Source organism: Gasterosteus aculeatus, chromosome 1 (assembly GCF_964276395.1).
Source record: "Gasterosteus aculeatus chromosome 1, fGasAcu3.hap1.1, whole genome shotgun sequence".
NCBI lineage: Eukaryota > Metazoa > Chordata > Actinopteri > Perciformes > Gasterosteidae > Gasterosteus > Gasterosteus aculeatus.
In genome coordinates, this window is record NC_135688.1 from 29,030,858 (window position 1) to 29,052,181 (window position 21,324).

Genomic DNA, 21,324 nt, shown 5'->3' on the forward strand with positions numbered 1-21,324 from the left:
AAAGTTATTATAGGAAAACAATGTATTAATGTATACATTTTCCCACCTTACGACCTATTAGCTTTATATTGTGACCACTTGTGGAGGTCCCGATGATCAATGCAACCACAGAGTTATTTTTGGACTCTCATTGCAAAACCATTTGCTACATTTCCCAGAGGAGCAACATGAACACCAGCTAAAGACGTTGGAGTGAGTAATAGGAACAGAGAACGTGTGACTTTCCAACAACATCCTTGCGTCTGAACAAGAAAGACAGAGGATATCAGATTAGCGACGGTCATTCTAAATCCTGAGTGCATCAGTCGTTTACGGGGATTAGTGGCCTTTAACAAACTGAGTGCCATATTTATCAGCCTGGGAAGAGTTTCCACGTTGCAGACTGGTAACGCCAGCAGGTTACCAGCCACACGCCGGTGAAGATGAACACACAGCATTCACACAAACACGCAGCCATGCAAAGTAGTGTCACGTGACATGGGCAGGCCTGTAGGTGTGGTCGCTGCCTCTGATACACAGGGATTACATCAGTGAGGGAGGGGGGGGGGGGGGGTGAGAGAACATCTACGTTCCTCAACCCTCCCTCCTCTTAGCACTCAATAATACAGAAGAGACGGCTAATAGAGAAGGGAAAGACTCTGTGGACACAAGTGAGTGCAAAAGGCTACGGGTCCGTGTGCAATCAATGGAGTGTTTTCTAAAGGCGGGCGGCTTGGAGGCCTTTTAAGAAAGCACTAATCCCTCTTACCGGAGAAAGAGTGTAAGCTTATTTAGAAGTCAGCATTACTGCTTGAACAACACGGCCAAGGACAGACAGGCTTCTTTGGGTGGGTTAACATTCATTCACTTCATTTAGCTGTAATTTAATAGCAGAATCAGTTCATTAGAGAAATAGTGGCGTGATTCTACTTTTCTACCACTGAACTAATTGTTTGTGTACTGAAATCATTTATTTGTGTAGCCTCAGTTTGATACTTGTATTTAGCAGTAGGAATAAATAAACATGTTATATGACCAGTCTGACACATGTCACACGTTTACATTGTGAATATAGGCGTGTCGATATTTAACAACTTAAACTGAAATGTTTAAAGTATTGAAGTAGTCCGTCCTCGGCCACCTTCATGGACCGCTGACTCCAAAAAGACATGAAGACACGAGGGGCGTCGGCGTTAATCAAACTGTGTGACGAGTCCTACGCAAAGGTCAAAGGTGGAGGGAGAGAGAGAGAGAGAGAGAGACGCTGCGAGTCGCTGTTTGAGAGAAACACGCGCCGCGGAGTGACACGTTCAGTGGCGTTTGGTTGTGATTCGGTTTGCACCGCCAGGTGAGTGTCACGTTCCGCGCTTCGGGAGGAACAGTTGATATTTTGACAAAAGTGTACTTTCTTAGTGTATTATCTTAAAAGGTTTTAAGCTCATTTAAATTTTTAACATTTTTGCGCAGCTTACCGGAGTTTCTTGACCAAATAATGCATCAATAAAAACGATTATTAGCCACTAGTTTCATTGCTAATAAACATTTTTTCTTCATTCATGGGTGTTGGGGGTCAGACCTCCCCCCCCCCCTCCTGCTACCTGCTGATATCCCTCTCACCTGTCCAGGAGCTTCGCCTGACCCCCGAGCGGCCGCTTCAGATCTGGTGGCGGCTTTCTGCGGTCCGCTGGGATGGACGAGCCGGCCGATCCTCTGGAGAGAGACCACTTCCTGTCGGTGCTTCTGCCGGGGGGGCTGGAGAAGAACGCCACGGTGCACGGAAGGTGGGACACACTGATCCGGGGGTGTGCACACAGGGCCGATTGTATCGTCCAATGATTTTGGGTAGAGTTGGCTTCTCAATTCTTAATTTGCATGATTTTGTTAATGGCCTGAATCCATCTTGGTCCTGTGCTTTTTTTAGATTGCATTATGGGAAATGTAGGACCTAGTGTTTCTCACCGCTTGACTCCTATCAAGGGCTTATATCTGGAAGTCTTTCTTCATCCTTCTAAGACAAATCCCAGAAAAGCCTTTAGTAGATCTTAACAGAAAGATCTTATAAAAAAAGCTGCAACCTTATTTACATATTCATAGAGACAATACAATTATCTTACAATTCAGAATTCAGTTGATTCCCTCCCTGGAAAATCCAAATTTTATGATGAACTTGCACCAGCTCTAATTTAAAAACAATATGTGAATTTCGTAGCTCTGAAGGTTGATCATGGTGGCTTATTTCCTCCTCTTAACAGCAAACCGGTGATGGACTTGCTGGTGACCCTTTGTGCAAACTACCGTCTGAATCCGTCCGACCACACCGTCGAGGTTCTCTCGCCCAACAAGAACAACATCAGCTTCAAACCCAACTCTCCCATTGGCTCGCTGGAAGCGGAAACCATCGTGCTGAAGCCTAAAGCCGCGGAGGAAAAGATCAGGAGGCCGTACATGCCCGAGGTAACGACCACGAAGCCCGAGCTGATTTCATTAAGTCCGCGGATGCAATCCGAGCCGTAAACAAAAGAAAAATCAATATTTATCTTGGCCTGTTTTTAAGTACGCGTTCATTTCACGGTTGAAAACCGAGCCTCTCTCTCTCTCTCGCTCTCTCTCTCTCTCGCTCTCTCGCTCTCTCGCCCTCTCTCGGCAGGCGTCCGTACGTCTGTTGATCAACTACAACAAGTCCCACAAGGCCGTGGTGCGAGTGAATCCCAGAGTGCCCCTCCAAATGCTGCTGCCCGCCGTGTGCGATAAGTGCGAGTTTCCAGTGGGGACCACCGTCCTCCTGAGGGACTCCGGGTCCGGAGAGCCGCTGGACCTGACCGAGAGCCTCAATGACCTCGGGCTGAGGGAGGTGTTTGCCAAAGACACGGCGGGAAGCCGTGAGCACGCTGAGCTCCAGCGCCGACCCGACACCCCCGAAGCAGCAGGTGTGACTTCACTGCTTCGCTTTGTTCTGGAGTTGGTAGAAGTTGGGCGAGCTGCGCTCATGCTAGAAGGGACGCAGCAGATCCTGCGCTTTGCAAATAGCAAAATTGACCCATGAAACGATTCGGGGAGGGTCTGGTTGAACATGATGAAAAGCGTGAAAGTGAAAAAGAAAGAAATTGTTGGTGGGCCTGAAGTGAAAGCGGGAACCTCCCTTCCTTCTGTACCCATAGCGGCACGTTCGCGCTCGGCCGGCGCTCCCTCCGTTCACATCTACCCGAGGCTGATCTCTTTCTTTCTCATGCAGACCCGCCAAAGAATGAGAGGAAACCGAAGGACAACACGGGGTTCCTCAGCCTATTCAGACGAAGGAAGCAAAAAGGCGAAGCGGTACGGAGGCGCGGCGCGGCGCGGCTTGAATCTAACCCGCGTGCCGCTTTTTTTTTTTTTGTTGTGGCCTAACGGCTCCGGTTTCTCCTCTCGGCAGAGGGGGGCAGGCAGCGTCCCAGCTTCTCCGGGCCTCGGGGCGCGAACCGAAGCCTCCTCTTCTCACACCCTTCCGGCAGACGCGCCCATGAAGAGACGAGCCCCTCAGCCGCCCATGTGCGCCTCCCAGAGCGCCCCGAGCAACCTCGGTACCTGCCACGCCGCAGGGTCACAGGTGGGTTCTTCCTTCGGCTCCGTTTCGGTCTTTGTTGATTCTCGTGACTGCCACAAATTGAGATTTCGATCCGAGTCCACGGTGTTTCCCGACCGACAAAGAAACACCGGAACGAGCGGGATGTCATTCGGTGTCGTTATCTCCCCGTAGATGTCTGCAGGATGCACCTTGAGGAGGACCAGGAGAAGGGCCCCGCCCCCCCCCGGTGCACACACAGGGGTTCAAGCCGAGGTTAAAGGTAAAAACCTTCGTTGATGATTGATGACCTCCTGAGGAAAATGAAGAATAACTAGTGGATCTTGAGGCTGTCAGATGACTACAATGGTTGTTCTGGGCATTTCATCTTCTAGATACAGAAGCCCTGAGAGGCATGTGAGTAGTTATTCATGTTCTAAGTGATTATTGTTTACCGTTGAAATTGAGCAGATCATTTGGTGTTTGTTGTAAAGCCCACTTCTGCCACATGATCTAAATGTGACCAAAACCATTTCTGTTTTGTACCGCGTGAGTCTTATTTTACACAGCGTGCTTAAACCCAAAATATGACCCCTGTGTTTCATGGAGGACACACAAATGCACCTGGAAGAAAACTCCTCCTATAGAACATGTTGGAGTGGTGCACTTCGGCATCTGGTGGCTGAAATGAGTATTACAACTTGATTCTTACAAATATATATATTTCTTAATCAATAGGATAGAAAACCATTGGGATGATGGATCAGACTTGTATGTGGATCACTGTAGTTCCCATGAATAGGATATGCGGTCAGCGCCGGGTCCGTCCCCGTGGTGAGCCGGTTTGCTTTGCTATGCAGTGGTGATCGCATCGAGGTGGCACAAGACTTGACATACGCCGGTAACATAATCCCAAATGACCCGTTACAGTATTCTAGCAGAAATCAAATAGGTTTAAAGTGGGCTGAATTCCTGTATCTGCCAAATCCGCACGGCTCCAGCCGGCGCCCCACGGGGTCAAGTTAAATCAAGATTAAAATGTCAAAGCGAATGCCATCAAACGGGATGATTTAGCAGTTAAATCCGCCAAAGAAACGGCCCGCGTTTATCGAACAATTTAACCCCGACTCAGGGCAATTACAGCGGCCCGCAGAGCCTTGTTCATAGAACCCAGTCGGTTCCAAGATAAACCCCTGTGCTGTCTGAGCCTTTTATTCCCCTGTGTCAGTTCATCTTTTCCCAACCTCGACTCAGCTTCTCCCCTGACGGCTTTTAGCGGACGCTGACCGCTCTGTTGTCGGACGCGGGTCATTAGGGGGCCATGATTATGTGAGAAACACTCAGGCGAGCACTGAGGCGCTACGTAGATAAATAAAATAAATGAGAAAGCCGGAGACAAAAAAGAGTAAGATGTCAACTCTCTGTGTTGTAATTACCAGCCCCCCCCCCCCGGAGCGGCGTCTTGGTTCTAATTCCCGGCGTGGAACAAAGACAGCGAGTCCCCGAGCGAGCTCACGGGGGCTTCACCGCGTGTTCGTCCTGTCGTGACGGCGCCTCAAAGCTCTCTCTCCTTCCTGCTTACAGACTCTCTGTTACCTGGAGGGGCTGATTGAGGGGCTGCCGGTGCTGTCGTCTCCTCCCCCACCCGCCTTCTCCCCCTCCCACCGTCCCCTTTCTCCTCTTTGTCCTCCTCCTCCCGCGTCGGCCTCTTCTTCCTCCTCCCCGTCTGAGTGGCTTTTTACGGATGTCTGTGGCTGTTTCCTGCTGCACTTGGTGCTTTTTATTTGTCCTGTTTTTATTTTGTCTTCTTGTCTCTCATTTTTGGGGGGGAAATTCTGTGACTTTCATCTGTTATTTTAACAAAGTTTGTCAGTATTATTTTATATTAATGTCTATATATTATTAATATATGTTATATTATTATAAATGTTCTTTTTCCATAAATCAGTTTCATAGTTTCTATGTTGCATGTTCGTTTCTTTCTCTGCTAAATTATTTCTACCTCTTTATGTTTTGTTTATATTTATGTTTCGTTTCGATTCTTTTTCGGGAAAATGTAACGTTTTACTATTTCATATTGCTGTTTTATTCATTCTTACTAAGTATTTATATTACAATAAAAATGAATGGAAACCACAAAGATTTTTTTTTCTTTTAAAGCGTGTCTCCAAAAAACATGAAAATGAATCACAGTGAATCACTGATTTTTATTTTTATTTTTTTAAGCAGATATTCCCAGTTTTGGGGATATTTTTGGTGTTAACTTTGCAGAACTTTAAAATCAATTAATTTCTTCAAAAGGACATTTCTCTTAATTATGCCCCTCTCCTGTTTCTGCAGGGGCAGCAGGCTCCCTGAACCCCGCCGAGGAGCTGAGCGAATGCGACCAGACCGACTTGATGAACCTGTCACCCTCACTATCTTCCTCATCACCTCATCCCCACTGCTCCTCGTCCTCCTCGCGGCCCTTGTTCGCTCATCTCCACGAGGTGACCCGGCCTTCCTTTCGAGGGCTGGATCTGTCCGACGCCCGCTGCGCTCTCGCCAAAGTCCTGACGTCGTCCGTTTCCAGAGCAACCGTGGTCAAGCGTTTGAGGACCTCCGCCACCTTCCCAAAGTTCTCCAACGTCACCTCCTTCGTGTCCCCGAGGCGTTCAGATAACGAGCTCTACGGGGCAGAACTGGAGTCCGTCCTGGCGTCCAACCTCCCCACCGAGCACGAGGCCCCCGCGCAGAGGAAGGGGATGACCACGTTCAAGGTGGTTCCCTCCATGACGCCGAAGGCCTGCGATCCAGAACTCGAACCGGACCAGATGACGGGAGGGCACTACCCCGAGAGCGAGGCTTCTCCTGAGGCCGAGAGGAACCCGACGGAGGCCGGGGGAGATCCACCATCCCCTGACGGATCGGAGACTCAAACACCTTTGCGGAGTCCGGAACCCTCGTCTGCCGAGACTCCGCCGCCCCCTCAGCCAACGCAGGGCGTGGACGACCAGGAGAATCGAGGCTCGCCCGGGCCCGAGGCCGGCGACATCGTCCAAAAGCAGACGGAAGAGGTCGAACCCGAAGATCAATCTGGGGTGGCGCCCCCAGAACTTCCCAGTGAGGCTCAGGAGGATCCGGCCGAGTGCCAAAGCCCCAGTGGAGAGCCTGTGAGTCCAGACATGGAGGAGACGGAAGCTGAGGAGGACGTAGTACCAGAAAAGGAAGAACATGACCTCTTCCCTCCTCCACCACCACCCATCTTCTTCGATGAACACGTGGGGGAGGAGGGAGACGATGCGACGGCTTCCTCTCAGCCAACCAGTCCCACCTCCTGCAGGCCTGTGCGAGGATTCAGCGCAGCGGCGCCGGAGCCTTCGGACACAAAGGGCGCGGCCCCGTCCCGGTTTGCTCAGGCGGTGGCGTTGGCCGTGCAGAGGTCCCGTCTCCAGAGTGGCGGGAAAGGATTAGGGCCCTCGAAGCCCGGCGGTCCACTCCCCTGAGCGCCCATGTCCACCTACCAATACGGTGAGCACGCTGGTTTTTAGTGGCGTGTGTGTGTGTGAAGAGTTTTGATACTTGCATGGTACTTGTAGGACAGCTAGACCAGAACTATTATTAAAGAAGCCATGAGAATACTTTGTGATACTCAAACACTGGCTGTGACGGACATGAGCATTAGTTCTGGGTGGTGCAGTCGTACCCCAGAGCTCAGTGCTGGTGTGACACAAAACGCCTCCCAAGAGACAGAGATCATCTGAAAATAGTTTTTTAATAGCCTGCTAGGTCCGACACACAATTTCCTTCCAAAGTTTGTACAGTTCGGGGAACTTCACATCGACGTTGCGTACAGACAAAAGGAATGTGCATGTTTTGTTTAGACATTTCTTGGCGTGGAGACACTGAAAGTTTATTTCTGGACATTTGACTGTTTGTCTTGGGGCTCTTTTGTGAATCCTGCTTATGTGAGAAAGATGTCATGTAAATACGTGTGTGTGTGTGTGTGTGTCGCTGCAGGTGCCTCGGCGGCTTCTTCCCACGTCTTTTGAACACACGTCCGTGTTTAGGTTGAGGAGCGAGGACGCCGCCCCGCTTCCAGGGAACTTAAACAAAAGGCCCGCTGGGTCATTTCGTGGGGAGACGGAGAAGATTTGCAACTTTCAATGATTTGTTTCTATTCTTTGTCATTTTGTTGTCCAGTTTCACGTTTTGGACCTCAAAGCTTGGAACATTTTCTGTTGTCAATCAAGCCGTACGTACAGAACCCGGGTTGTTGAAGGGACAGCGTTCCTGTTTTTCTTTCTTCACTTCCTAGTTGAGTTTTCACTGAAGATGTGCCAAAGGGGAGAGCTCATCCCCGTGAAAGGCCCTTTCTCTGTTAGTCTTCTCCCTCCGGGCGTTCAGTTGTTTGCTTTAAGACAAGAAGACTGCAGAAAAACTCCTTTTTCTTTTGCAGCCACCAGGTGGCAGAAGAGCATTGTTTCTAAATATGAAATGTCCTCGCACTCTGAGACGCATTTGTGAGATTCATCACGTGAGTTCTGGTGGAAACTTCTCATTCTGTAGCTCAATGTATCTTAAAAGTACCATTTTTTCTCTTCTAATAACTGCGGCTTGTGAATGCTCTTGTGGACCATTGTTCTGATATTCCCCTTTCTAAAGGCTGTCAAGTCCATTTCCAATTCCCCAGAATAAATGATTTTTTGAGAATTTCCTGCACATCCGACAACTACAACTGATGTTGGAAGCATCAGTTTAACGCCAAGCACGTCGACGCCTCCCTGAATAAACGCAGTCCACTTTGCTCTCTCACACACACACACACACACACACCTCGGGGCAACACTGCACAGCTATACTCGGGTGCCAAAAAGAAGTCTGCACTGCTACAAGTATCGATCGGGCCTTGGCCTTGGGAGCTGTGCGAGGTAGAGACCAAGCCAGAACCGCCCGTGGCGAAAGCTCCACGTTTGCCAGGCCTGGACTGAGTGGGCTTGCTTCAAGACTCTCCCTCTCTCTCCCTCTCCCTCTCTCCCCCCTCCTCAGGTAGAGTGAGGACGGTTTGCTGGGGGATGATGGGAGGTGACCGTTGACCCTGTCGTGTTTCCACCCCCCCACCCTCCCCCTCCCTCTCCTACAGAGGGGACGCCCGGCCCTCAAGGGCACCGCCGTGTCACACCGCCGTTGTCATGGAGAATGCCATTACCGCCCCAAAGGAAGAGAACCAAGTCTCGACGTTTCCTCTCCTTCTTCTTCTTTTTTTTAATCTGTGGAAAAAAGAAACGCGTGCCGGTGCTCTGCTTCCTGCCCAAAGAGATGATATCCACTTCAAGTGACAACTCTGGCATTATCCTATTTTAGCAGCGAAAGGTTGAATTTCAACCCCGAGCAGCGGCGCTCGCGTTGGCGCAGACAAAAAGCAAGTCGCATGCCTTAATGCGGCGCAACGTGAAATGCTACTCTTGTCATGTGCGTTTACGATCCCAGATGCTATCGGTGCGGATCAACCTTTTTTTTTTTTAAGGAAAAAAAAAAATAGACGCCGGCACAGAAGAGACTTGGGACGCTTATTGTTGAGGGAGCGAGATTCCTGAAGGACACGTCGGGGTTCAGGGAAGCAGAGGAGGCCGCGGCGTTGAAACCAGTGTGCTGCTTATGTATCTACATATATATACATGTACGCATGTCACACCTCTGCCCGTCCTGCAACCTTCAAAGGATTAGAAAAAGGAATGAAATGAATGAGTAGCTCCTTCATAAATGGTAACAATTGTTGAAGAAATAGCATTTAACTCTTACATATAAATACAAAAAAAGAGGGCACATATTTTTGATTCATGTTTATAATGATTATCAATTTATATTATTATGAAGTACGTCCAAAAAAATGAGTTGAGTTGATAATCCCCAAGAAAGAAAAATCTAATTTAGGTCAACACAGCGTTTCTGAGTGAAGTTAATTAAGCACCATATGTGAAAATAAAAGTGATGCAAGCATTTGAAATGTTTTTTTGTTTTTGAGCCCCCCCGCCCCCCCTTTATTGTTCAGCTCAAACGGTCAAGGTCAAATCCCAACAGAAGAGAAAAGGGAAGCGTCGGCTTTAATTCATCTGTTGCACCAAGACACCTTCATACCGATCTTCACTCTCAAGCATCCACGCTGGTTAACATTCACTCACTGATGCCATCACCATGAGTCAAGCTGCTGGTGCTCATCCACGTGAGAAAAAGCATCCTATGCATGTTGTGTTGCACAGAATAACATGATTACTAGTTTACACGAAGACACAATCAATAATACTGCATCGGTGCCACACACACACACAAACAGCACTAAAACACACTCATTATTTATTCATCGCCTCATCTCCTTATTCATCCGCGGTTTGCCGGCCCATCACATCGCCTTCCGGCGCGGAGATGCCCACGAGCCGCCGGAGAGCCGGGATGGGATGGTTGAAGCGGCGAGCGAGCGAGGAGGGGGGTCTTAAAGGGAGGGAGGGGGGGGGGGGGGGGGGGGGGAGGCGCGTTGGGTGCGCACATGTGCGCTGCGAGGGCCGCTAATATATGTGTGTTTACATGTGCACCTCCATGCTCGGGTAGAAGAGAATCAATAGATGAATCACCCAAAGCAGTGCAGCCCCCCCCCCCCCCTCCCTCTCCGCCCCCCAGGCAGTGTGTTGCAGCTATTCTTTTCCACTCACCTTGGGGACGGCATCCATCGGGCCTCCCTCCCTCCCTCCCTCCCTAAAAGTGAGGCAACGGTTGCCTAGAACATCACCACCACTCGATGGGTGGGGGGGCTGCTCGGAAAGTGATGCAGAGAGAGAGAGAGAGAGAGAGAGCGCAGTTGACCCCCCCCCCCCCCCCCCCCCCCGCCGTGTTTGCGCTCGCATCCCTCCTCTTTGGCGGAGCGGCAAATCACGGAGTTGCGGCCTCATTGGCGCTGTCAGGCGCGTACAGTGGTGTTTATCTGCATGGCGCTGCTGCTTAACTGGTTCAAATGTTATGGAAATGATATTTACCTCTTCTGTGATCCTGTAAACTCCAAACGGGGAGGCCGGTTTCTCCTCCCGCTCCTTCCTCCTCCCCTGGCTGAGGGGGAAAAGCGCTTAAGGAAGGCGCTATAAATACAGACAAGGAAGGAAAAACATCAAATAAAATAGACGTACAGGACTGAACGTTTTAAATCCCCCCCCCCTCTGATCCCTGGCACCATCGCGTACATCTTCAACTCTGATCGCGGCCTTAATCTCAGTGAGAACTCGCTCGGGTCGTAATGAGTGGACGTGACCGCGCGATGCTCACTTCTCACCGAGAGGGGGCGCGCTGACCCCTGCTTCACACCGGCGACAATGAGACGTCCCGCCCCCACCGGCAATGCGATGTGAGCCGCGGGACCGCGATCGCTCAAGTTGTTCCCAGTTTCAAATATTCCAAACGCCTTGTGTTCATATAGATACACATTGTGTTATCACTCATGTTATAATAATTATTAAAGAATAGCTGAATTTTAATTAAGGGAGAATTCATATTATACTACATCAAGCACATAGTTTCAGCTCATGTACATGGATTGTGTGTAGGCGCTGTTCTTTATAGTAATGAATCAAGTATAATGTAAATGCCATGTAGTTATAACTTAGTTTACCCAATAAAAAAAACACGTAAGAAAAGTAATAAACCCATTCCAGCTGTTATGTCTGCTCACAACAGCTGCAGCTATTAATAAAGAACTCAAAATACAAGTTGTAGTTTTTGCTGATTAAACTTGATTGCAATTTGTAGGTCAAAATAAAATACAATCAATGTTAGTGTAACCCAGCTAAAGCTCGTGAGGGTGCATCAAAGATGGATCCAGAGGTGGATCAAACACACAAGTAATTACAACAAAAAGGGGTGCGCGTCGTAATTACACAAACGCATCATGGTGTGTGGGTTATAATTACACAAAGAACAACGTTTTCTGGCTGTTATTACACAATAAGAACAATGTGTGCAGGCTTTAATTACACAATAAGAACAATGTGTGCAGGCTGCAATTACACAATACAAACAGTGAGTACAGGCTGTAATAACACAATACGAACAATGTGTGCAGGCTTTAATTACACAATAAGAACAATGTGTGCAAGATGTAATTACACAATACAAACAATGAGTGCAGGATGTAATTACACAATAAGAACAATGTGTGCAGGCTGTAATTACACAATACAAACAGTGAGTACAGGCTGTAATAACACAATACGAACAATGTGTGCAGGCTTTAATTACACAATAAGAACAATGTGTGCAAGATGTAATTACACAATACAAACAATGAGTGCAGGATGTAATTACACAATACGAACAATGTGTGCAGGCTTTAATTACACAATAAGAACAATGTGTGCAGGATGCAATTACACAATAAGAACAATGTGTGCAGGATGTAATTACACAATACGAACAATGAGTGCAGGATGTAATTACACAATAAGAACAATGTGTGCAGGCTGCAATTACACAATACAAACAGTGAGTACAGGCTGTAATAACACAATACGAACAATGTGTGCAGGCTTTAATTACACAATAAGAACAATGTGTGCAAGATGTAATTACACAATACAAACAATGAGTGCAGGATGTAATTACACAATACGAACAATGTGTGCAGGATGTAATTACACAATACGAACAATGTGTGCAGGCTTTAATTACACAATAAGAACAATGTGTGCAAGATGTAATTACACAATACAAACAATGAGTGCAGGATGTAATTACACAATACGAACAATGTGTGCAGGATGTAATTACACAATACGAACAATGTGTGCAGGCTTTAATTACACAATAAGAACAATGTGTGCAGGATGCAATTACACAATAAGAACAATGTGTGCAGGATGTAATTACACAATACGAACAATGAGTGCAGGATGTAATTACACAATAAGAACAATGTGTGCAGGATGTAATTACACAATACGAACAATGAGTGCAGGATGTAATTACACAATAAGAACAATGTGTGCAGGATGTAATTACACAATACGAACAATGAGTGCAGGATGTAATTACACAATAAGAACAATGTGTGCAGGCTGCAATTACACAATAAGCACAATGTGTGCAGACTGTAATTACACAATAAGAACAATGTGTGCAGGCTGTAATTACACAATAAGAACAATGTGTGCAGGCTGTAATTACACAATAAGAACAATGTGTGCAGGCTGCAATTACACAATAAGAACAATGTGTGCAGGCTGCAATTACACAATAAGAACAATGTGTGCAGGCTTTATTTACACAATACGAACAATGAGTGCAGGATTCAATTACACAATAAGAACAATGTGTGCAGGCTTTATTTACACAATACGAACAATGAGTGCAGGATGCATTTACACAATACGAACAATGTGTGCAGACTGTAATTACACAATAAGAACAATGTGTGCAGACTGTAATTACACAATAAGAACAATGTGTGCAGGCTGTAATTACACAATCTAAACAAGGTGCACAGACAATAATTACACAATGAGAACAAGGCACTTATATGAAGTGTCAACCATTTGCCACCAAACATCTGCTTTGTTTCCCAGAGCTGCAGCCCATATGTACAAGTATTGGCAACAATAACCATTAACGTGATCAGTAGGATCCAAGTATTTCATCGGTATCTCATCTCGACTGAGCCGCAGCGCTCAGCAGCAGTCCTAAAAAATATTAGTTTGTTTCTTTATTCTCCTCTTTCTTTTTTGTCTGTCATCATTAATAATTCATCTCTTTTCTTGGATGCTAAAACAACAACAAACAGAACAACAGCTCAGATAATGTATTCAGTGAAAAGCTCATTGTGTAGGGGAGGAGAAAAGGGGACAGCGAAAATGTGCACTGGAGTGAGACAAGAGAGCACCCCGACAGGGAGAGGCTCAATGTCACTCCGCGGCGTCGCGGGATGGAAGAAAAACAAACGCCAGAGGGGGAAAAAAAAAAGAGAAAGAGGAAGATACAGTTTGTAAGTCATAAAAGCCCAATTAGAGGCATTAGGGTCCTCAAATGGAGGATTACAATGAATCATTTTCGGCTGCATTTTTTTTGGGGGGGGGGCAGATTGTGCCATCAATGTGGGTGACAAAAAAAAGATTTATTTTAGAGACGGGGTAGTATGAAAAGCTCTTAATGCTGGAAAGAGAACTAAACAGTAATTCAAGGTTACATGAATATGGTGCCAAATCGGCACCCCGGGCCTCCATTGACTCAGCTGCCTTACTTTAAATCTCTTCACTCCCCCCCCCGTCACCCCTTCATTTGGAGTGGCTCGACCTTGGATGTCTACGGTGTGAACCGGTGCCCCAGCTTTCACATTACGCCAGAAAGGATCCTGACTCATTCAATTTAAGCCCATCAGGAAAGCACAATACAAGGCAAATTAGCTGCCATTATTTAGACACTTTCATGACCCCAATTTGAGGTCACATGACAATTAGTCACATTTGTCGGCGCCGTCTTCGTGGTCGTCCCCAATCTCTGCAACATACGTGAGCCTCATCGAGAGGATTTTGATATTTATGTATTTAACCAGATTATTTAATACTCATTGTGGCACATAAAGTCTGCTGCGTTTTCAGCCTTTTTCTTTATTGAAAAAGAACTTACGGAACAATTGAATCATTATCTTCCAAGCGGCTCTGAAAATCTATTTTTCTATTTCATCTGCCGCAGCATTCGATTTCTGAGGATTCAAACAAGGGCTCCGCCTAAAGGTTCAGCCAAGTGACAGTTTAAATTAAAAGAGCTCTTTGCTAAACTAGCGTTGCACTCCTGTTTGTTCACGACTGATGGTTTTGGATAAAATATCGACGATGAGCAGCCAGTTATTATGTCTTTGTTCTTCCACACTTCCTTCCTGTTTGTTGAAACCCGGTGCCCGCGTTACCCACAATGCCACAGGACCGTTCCGCGCTTAGCCGGAGATTTGGCTGCGTTTTGCAAGCTAGCGTAGCGTAGCCTCGCCCCGTTAGCCTCCGGCCCGGAAGACAGAGGTTTGATGAGCTCACAAATCATACTTTAAGAAAGCGAGACTACACAAAAATATGCCATGAACCCTGCAGGTTAACGCAACTGATTCTCTCCCTGGGATTTACTCTGTGGTTTATACTAATATATAAGTATATACTTATAGCTTCAGATGGAAGTACAAAATAAAAGCTCATCCGTAGTTTATTATTTTCTTCATTAAAACAAGAGAGAGAAGCTTTAATTCCAGAGAGAGAAGATAAAATACTGAACCTGGAAGCTGAAAAACCTGAACTTGGTCCTCCGTCCGTCGTCCTCGTCCTCTTCCTTCCAAAGAGAAGAACCCGGTCAAGACGGCGCTATTAACAGCTGTTCGCGCCACCTTCCCGGTCTGGCTCTTTATTGAGCCTGAAGGTAGCTGTAACCCCGGCGCCGTCACACTTTGTGGTAAACAAACAAATGAACCCTGAGCACAGCAGGAATCTGCTGCTTGTTTGTTTTGTTGTTGTTGCGTGTGGCGAATCGCAATCGTGCAGACGGCATACGCGGACGGTAACGCCACTCTGTCCGCGCCAAGAAGCCGCAAACAGAAGGTTTACAAAGTGGCCCCGGGCCGGAGGTGATTGGGCACAGGTGAACTCTCAATGCATAAGCTGTGTTGGTGAGAGGAAGCCTCAACCATAACCGTTGGTCCTTCTTGCCTTCGTCTACCTTTGTACTCGAGAAAATACACAATGAAATCAGGTACAAAAGGAAATAAGTGCTCGCTGGTAGCCACCAAAAAGGAAAATCTTCATCATGAGCTCTTTTTGTCAGTGAAAAGAGATGTTTCCCAACCTATCGAGTAATACATTTTATAATCATATATTTGAGCATATTTAATAATAACACCTGAACGTGTGTGTGTTTGAGAAGCGACGTACGACGTGGCTGCTTTTTCTCGTCCTCACAATCTATTTTCAAGGCAATAACCAAAGTTGCTTGTTGAAGAAAGTATTTCAAATATACTTTTAATTGTATGTTTTTTGGATATTGCAGAGGGGGAAAAAAAGCGCCACATACCTGGCTCCATCCATCTAATATGAATTCATAGTGTGATACCTGGAGTTTATTAATTCAGGGCCACAGAGACAGCTGAATAATGAAATTTAATGAAAATTTTAGATGGACTAAAAGTCAGACTGCTTCGGTCATTAATTTTAAAAGCACACATACCGTCAGTCGCACGGTAATGATAAATTCCTACATTGGGCTTCATGCCATGAAGTTTAGTAACTATACTGCCTAGAAAGGACTCCAGTGGAATCCAAGGTCCCAGGATATGAAATAGATTTCCAGAAAATTAGCACAATTTGAAAATAGTTTACTTTAAAGTTGAAGTAGGGACTGAAGGAAAAGGGTTTTTTGGTTTGGGGAAATAACAGATTATTAAAAACAAATCAAGGACCTCTATAACTTTATTAAAACATTTCAAATGACACTTTGTTTTTCTTTAAAAGGGCAAAAGGAGTATGCATCCCCTTCCAAAGTAATATCTCATTATGCTGCGTTGGACAGGTTGTCCTTCATAACAGTTTGCAGGAAGAATTTAACATGTGTAACCTATAAAAATATGTATGATTGATAAGAATATAATGTTTTTCTGCGGTCTGTTGATTCTTTTAGCACATGTGGCCATTGTAGGTAAAAAAAAATTTCTTATATTACGAGAAAAAGTATAAATTCCTAATCCTACGTTTTTGCCATTTAAAGTACAATATATTGTTTCCCAGCTGTCTGGTTATTATTTTCTTTTTTAAAGTTGACATTCGGACGATATGTATATATGATATAAAAATAGTGTGGACATACAGTACCTATTCCTTTTTTCTAACCCCATATCATTTTTGTACTGTCCCTTATGTGGACTTACTAATTGGTGATGTATTCTTGCATGTTACTTTTTGAATTGTTACTATTAAATAAATCCTATTTTCAGATGAACTGACATGTATCCAAAGTTGAACTGGCTGATTGCGTACAAGCAGAGTCTGATGGCACCACTACGGAGGACAAACTGGCCCACGCATTACGTTCCTCTGAAGACAAAAGGTAGAGGAAGTCAGACGCTTCACAATAAATCACTTGTGTACTTGTTTTTAATTGTCAAAGCGTTAAAAAACTGACCAATGTCTGGTCAGAATAATAAACATGAGCAAATCAACTGGGTTTTAGACGTGAGCAGGATGACATCCTCTCAGAAATAGCATTTTATATTTATCTTGAATTCATCTGTTTAAAAGAAATTCACATTATCTACATTTTCAGACATCTTCAAAATGAATGGTGTTATCAAATTAAGTGAAGAGACAAGTTGCATTCAGTGAACATAAAGCAAAATATATATCTTAAGTGATAATTTTTCCGCCTGGTGGCCTTCAGTCCTTTTTTCTTTTTCCATTCGAGCCCAATGTTTGTGTAAGTACACGGGGAGAAGCTTTTTCAATAAGCGACTGAATGAATAAAGGTGGCCTTGTTAGACAACATCGCTAAGCACCATCCTCTGCCCGCCTTTATTTGCTCACCCTCCTTTTGTCCGTGTTCCTCATAATGTATTGAGCCGGCTCAATGGGTCCACTACCAACCACCAAAAAGGATGCTGGCAGGAGAGTAAATCCACTCAGATCCCCGTGGTGTACTCATCCTACCTCACGGCCCGTGGACCTGCCACCATACCTCCGGCCCAGCGTGGGCTGCACTCAGCCAAGCGTGGTGCTATTGGACCGGCCGCGGAAAGCCCGGTGTACTCTGACCCCGGAGGAGATTGGATCCTCGGTCGGGCGGGAACTTAGCGGCGCCCGGCTCCTGGCCGTGGCATAATGTGTTAGTTGAGGACGGATAAGATTCCGGGCCGCAATGAATCCGGAGTCAATAGAATGAAGACGGGATGATCCGCTTCACCTTTCCTGAGGCGGTTTCAGTGGGGTAGATTTGACGGTCTCAGCCGTTCCACGAGCAGTCGGATGAATCCTGCACTGCCAGCAGAAATATAAAATAAATTCCAAACCTGTTTTTAAAATATTTAGCGTTTGTACAAAAAGGGTTTGATGTGAGGAGCGTGGGGAGTTTTCACAAACTAGCTTTACTGAAAAATTCAATGGGTGCTCCACTTGACTCCTCTTAAAATATCAGTGATGAATTGGTAAAACTTTGTTTGAAGGTTGTGAATTTGTTTTTTGTTTTTTTCAATCAACTTCTTGTTATAAGTGATGGGATAGTAGCACAGGTTTTTCGGTTACCAAAAACAGAACAGCTTTTTTGAGATTTTATGCATTTTTTTTGTCTGCTCAGCAATAATAAATGGGCGGGGCACCGAAATATCACTGTCAACCAACAGGGATTTTTGATTCCTATCAACAATGTGGGGGCGGTCAATTAATTGTGATCAAACCGCACCCCAAGGTTTTGTTGTTGTAATGTTGGCTTTACAAAATCGTGTAGCATTTATAGAATGTTTAAAATGATCAAATTACCATTTTGGGGTGACTTATAATTTTTTAAAATCCCGTTAAAAGAAACCTAACTGCCCTGCAGCCCTTTTCTGATAACATTTGGCGCCAGGTAACAATTTAAGAAAGATGGGCCTGCATTACCATTCGAATGTGCCAAACAAGCAAATTCTCACAAATGAATAATGACGACACTTTGGAAAAGTAATTGTATCCATTCTTTTCCAACACCTTTTACGTTGTTTGTATTAATTGCAGCCAAGATACCGCTTGTCAGTTGAGCCACTCAAAGTCCCATGTTGAAGCCGTCTCTTCTAAATGTAACCCTGATGTTTGACAAACGCTCCAAGCCCCGAACTCTCTTCAATTATAAAAAATACAAAATAAACGTTAGCCCGTCAACTCGGTGTACATTTGGCAGCAGAAAGGCATCCCTATATTTTTGGAGCGCGTATACCGTTGACTCTTTTGAAGGTGTTTGTCTACGGAGTGTCAGAGCTGTCAAATGAAGTTGTCACGTAAAACATGTCACTGCGACATCCAATATCCAGCCCCCCGTCCACTCGCTGACAGAACGACGCTCCCTCTGTTAAATCCTCTTCCTTCCTCGGCACAGTAGGACTTCATAAACAAACAAACCGGAGACAAAAGACAGCCGAAAGACTCTCACATGTCGAAAAGATTTGACTCTTTGAAAGCCGACAAAAGATGGAAGCTCTTCCAGTGAGAAGAGACTCGCTCGCTTGAACTACCCGTAGCTTTTGAATCGCATTAGAATACATGAGGACTCTGAGGCAGAGAGGTGCTCTCCCCTGGTTCCTAATGTATGACTATTTCATATGGACAGGGAAGGGGGAAGACGAGGGGGGGGGGGGAGTGATTGACACGGGCCCACATTAGGAGCAGCTTTTGGAAATAAGTCCGCGGAGACTCGGCGGATCGGGGTCTGCCGAAGGAGCGGTTTCCTCCGCGAGGAGATGTGCCTTCTTAACCCCACTCATTGGTATGCCGATGCGCGGGGTAGCGAGCCGTGCTCCGAGCGCCGCCGCCTTCCCAGACTGCCCCCGCCGCCCCGTCCACCCAACACGCGGGCTACGCAGACACAATTCCACCGAGGACCCGTGACGAAAATGCAGCGTGGAATACTGAATCAAGATAGACGGCAATTAATAATCACATAGTTAGTTCCTTTTTGTTGGCCTCCTCGGGAGCTCATGCCCACGCGAGTTTCAGCACTCAAAAAGTTTGGTTTAGTTTTTTCCTCGATTCGCTGCAACACACACACACGCGCACGCACACGCACACACGCACACAGGCAAGGCGTCAACATGTCATCTTGGTGGAAATAAGAAAGCAGAGGCCCTTGAGTCTGTCCCTCCCATCCCACCCGCGTGTGACAACACACGGGCAAAATAAAATGTTTAAATTTGGTTTTAGATCTCACTTCTTGGTTGCTTGAATGAGAGAAAATAACATGTCAGCATTGAGACACATTCTGCTGTCAGGCAGGAAAACAGAATATCACTTTACCCTATTGTGACTTTGAACTATATGACGGTAAGCAGACAGATTGTTTTTGTCACAGAACTAACTGACCTTGAACCCGAGCGTTCTCTTTTCAAACTCTTCCTCCGTACATCTAAAAATATTCCCATCAGAAGCGAACTGATAGGATTTACAAGACCTAATGTCATTGCAAAGAAATATTACCACAAACATACAGTACATATTTTTGTCTTTATCGTTGGAAGGGAGTTATCATTTAGCAAGCTTTGAGGTCCAAGGTGAGACAGGAATATTTGAGTATGCCTAATGAAAGGCAATATAAAAGGTGCCTCTTGGGTTGTTTGAAATCAGTTTGTTTTGTTTCTCGGCTGCGTTACATGTGCTGGCACTAATTATACAAGCTAGGTAGTCCTCGCACATTCAAAAAAGAAAACTCGACCATTTTTGACATGTTCATTTAAAGTTACTAATCAGATGTAAATATGCAAAGCAGGTCCCGATGGGATTTCTTTGATATGCAAATTGAAGTGCAAACAAAGGTGGGGGACATGAAGGTTTTTTTTTTTTGCGGGTTTCTTTCTCCTTTTTTTCAGAAATAAAAAGAAAATCTGGGAGAATGTATTGTCAGGACATTCTGTTGGAAAAGAAAATCGTGATATACCACCTCTAACGTCTTTTAGTGTGACCGAGGCCAGAGCTTGTCGCATAGCTTCAAATGCTTGAACGTGATGAAAGTAAAACAGTTTCACCAAAGCCAATTGTTTTACTCTTATTCATACATCAAATGTAGCGTCCGATAAGAATCTTGTCCCGTTTGCTATTGGCCTTCATCCGAACATGTAAATGGGCATGACGCCGCTCTTCCCCCTCCTCCTATCAAAACAGCAACTTACTGGCCAGTTATCTGTCTGATGGGATGTAAAGGGAAGGTCAGTGTTTCCATAATTCACTCCAGAACCATAAATCATATTATATGATCTCCCCTGCGCGGGGAACTGGTGAGTGCTGTTCACTCTGACTGCAGAGAACGTATAATGTGGCACTCATGGGCGCAGGTGGAGGTTTTAAAGACGCTGTTTCCCTCTTTCTGCCGATTGCTGTCCACATGCGCGTTGGGATTAATCGTTAAAATCGTAAATGCAATCACCATTTGCTGCGCGTTAGCACAATGTTAGCCGTCCTCCTGGCGCTCTCACTGTAGCTGACAAAAGTCCCTTTGTGGTCAGCGATGAGAAGCAATGGAGGGAAACTGACTTTTATTGACACGGGGCTGTCAGAATGGAGACGGCGCCGCTGTTCATTTCCAATTTCAGCCCACAGATTGGAATCCACCGCTGGGCTCTCCAGTGTCTCAAGCACCATTTTCTGAACCTATGGTGTGGAAAACATGATTTAATTCCTGTTCAATGCTTTTCATCAGATTCTCCATCTCTCCAAATCGTCTTTGTGTGGCATCATATTGAAGGAGTAATTGTGCATCACTGTGGAGGGTGGAGTGCTACATCCTCTGGTAAAGCCAGGGGTAAAATTATAGGCCAGACAGTTGAGCTTCACAATATTATGAGTGAAAATGTAGCTTGATTACTTGTATCCGTGGCATATTTACCTCTTTTGACCTGCTCAAAAATGAGAGATACTCAGGCACTGTTTCAGTGCAATATGCTGCTTCTTCTTTGCCCTGTACTGATTGTTCCCCAACGCAATCTCACTGAAACATGTGAAATGACCATCACATGGCATTCGAAAGCTCCGTGGAATGTATTTAACGGTACAAAAGACAAAACAAATGTTTGGTTTATAAGCAAGAAAATA

The 21,324-nt window shown here is 45.6% G+C and overlaps 1 protein-coding gene across 6 annotated transcripts; it reads left to right on the top strand.

Moving 5' to 3' along the window:
• Nucleotides 1-506: 506 nt before the first annotated feature.
• Nucleotides 507-9,506, top strand: LOC120827893 (uncharacterized). Of its 6 annotated transcripts, none has more exons than XM_078102201.1 (9): nt 507-650; nt 1,605-1,760; nt 2,232-2,433; nt 2,627-2,906; nt 3,212-3,294; nt 3,392-3,565; nt 3,716-3,803; nt 5,861-7,030; nt 7,520-9,506. In XM_078102201.1, exons 2-8 carry the CDS (start codon nt 1,669-1,671, stop codon nt 7,003-7,005), a joined length of 2,064 nt encoding a protein of 687 aa, XP_077958327.1. In that variant the 5' UTR covers nt 507-650; nt 1,605-1,668; the 3' UTR covers nt 7,006-7,030; nt 7,520-9,506. The 6 variants fall into 6 exon arrangements, with proteins under 6 accessions (XP_077958327.1, XP_077958346.1, XP_077958333.1 ...); XM_078102220.1 differs by having other exon boundaries at nt 518-650; nt 1,605-1,821; XM_078102207.1 differs by having other exon boundaries at nt 593-1,327.
• Nucleotides 9,507-21,324: the final 11,818 nt, after the last annotated feature.

Excerpts from the sequence above, each read along its gene's own strand:
- LOC120827893 (XM_078102201.1), top strand. The coding sequence starts at position 1,669 with ATGGACGAGCCGGCCGATCCTCTGGAGAGAGACCACTTCCTGTCGGTG. Across the intron at positions 3,295-3,391 it reads GGAAGCAAAAAGGCGAAGCG|AGGGGGGCAGGCAGCGTCCC; the intron begins GTACGGAGGCGC and ends TCCTCTCGGCAG. Across the intron at positions 3,566-3,715 it reads GCCACGCCGCAGGGTCACAG|ATGTCTGCAGGATGCACCTT; the intron begins GTGGGTTCTTCC and ends ATCTCCCCGTAG.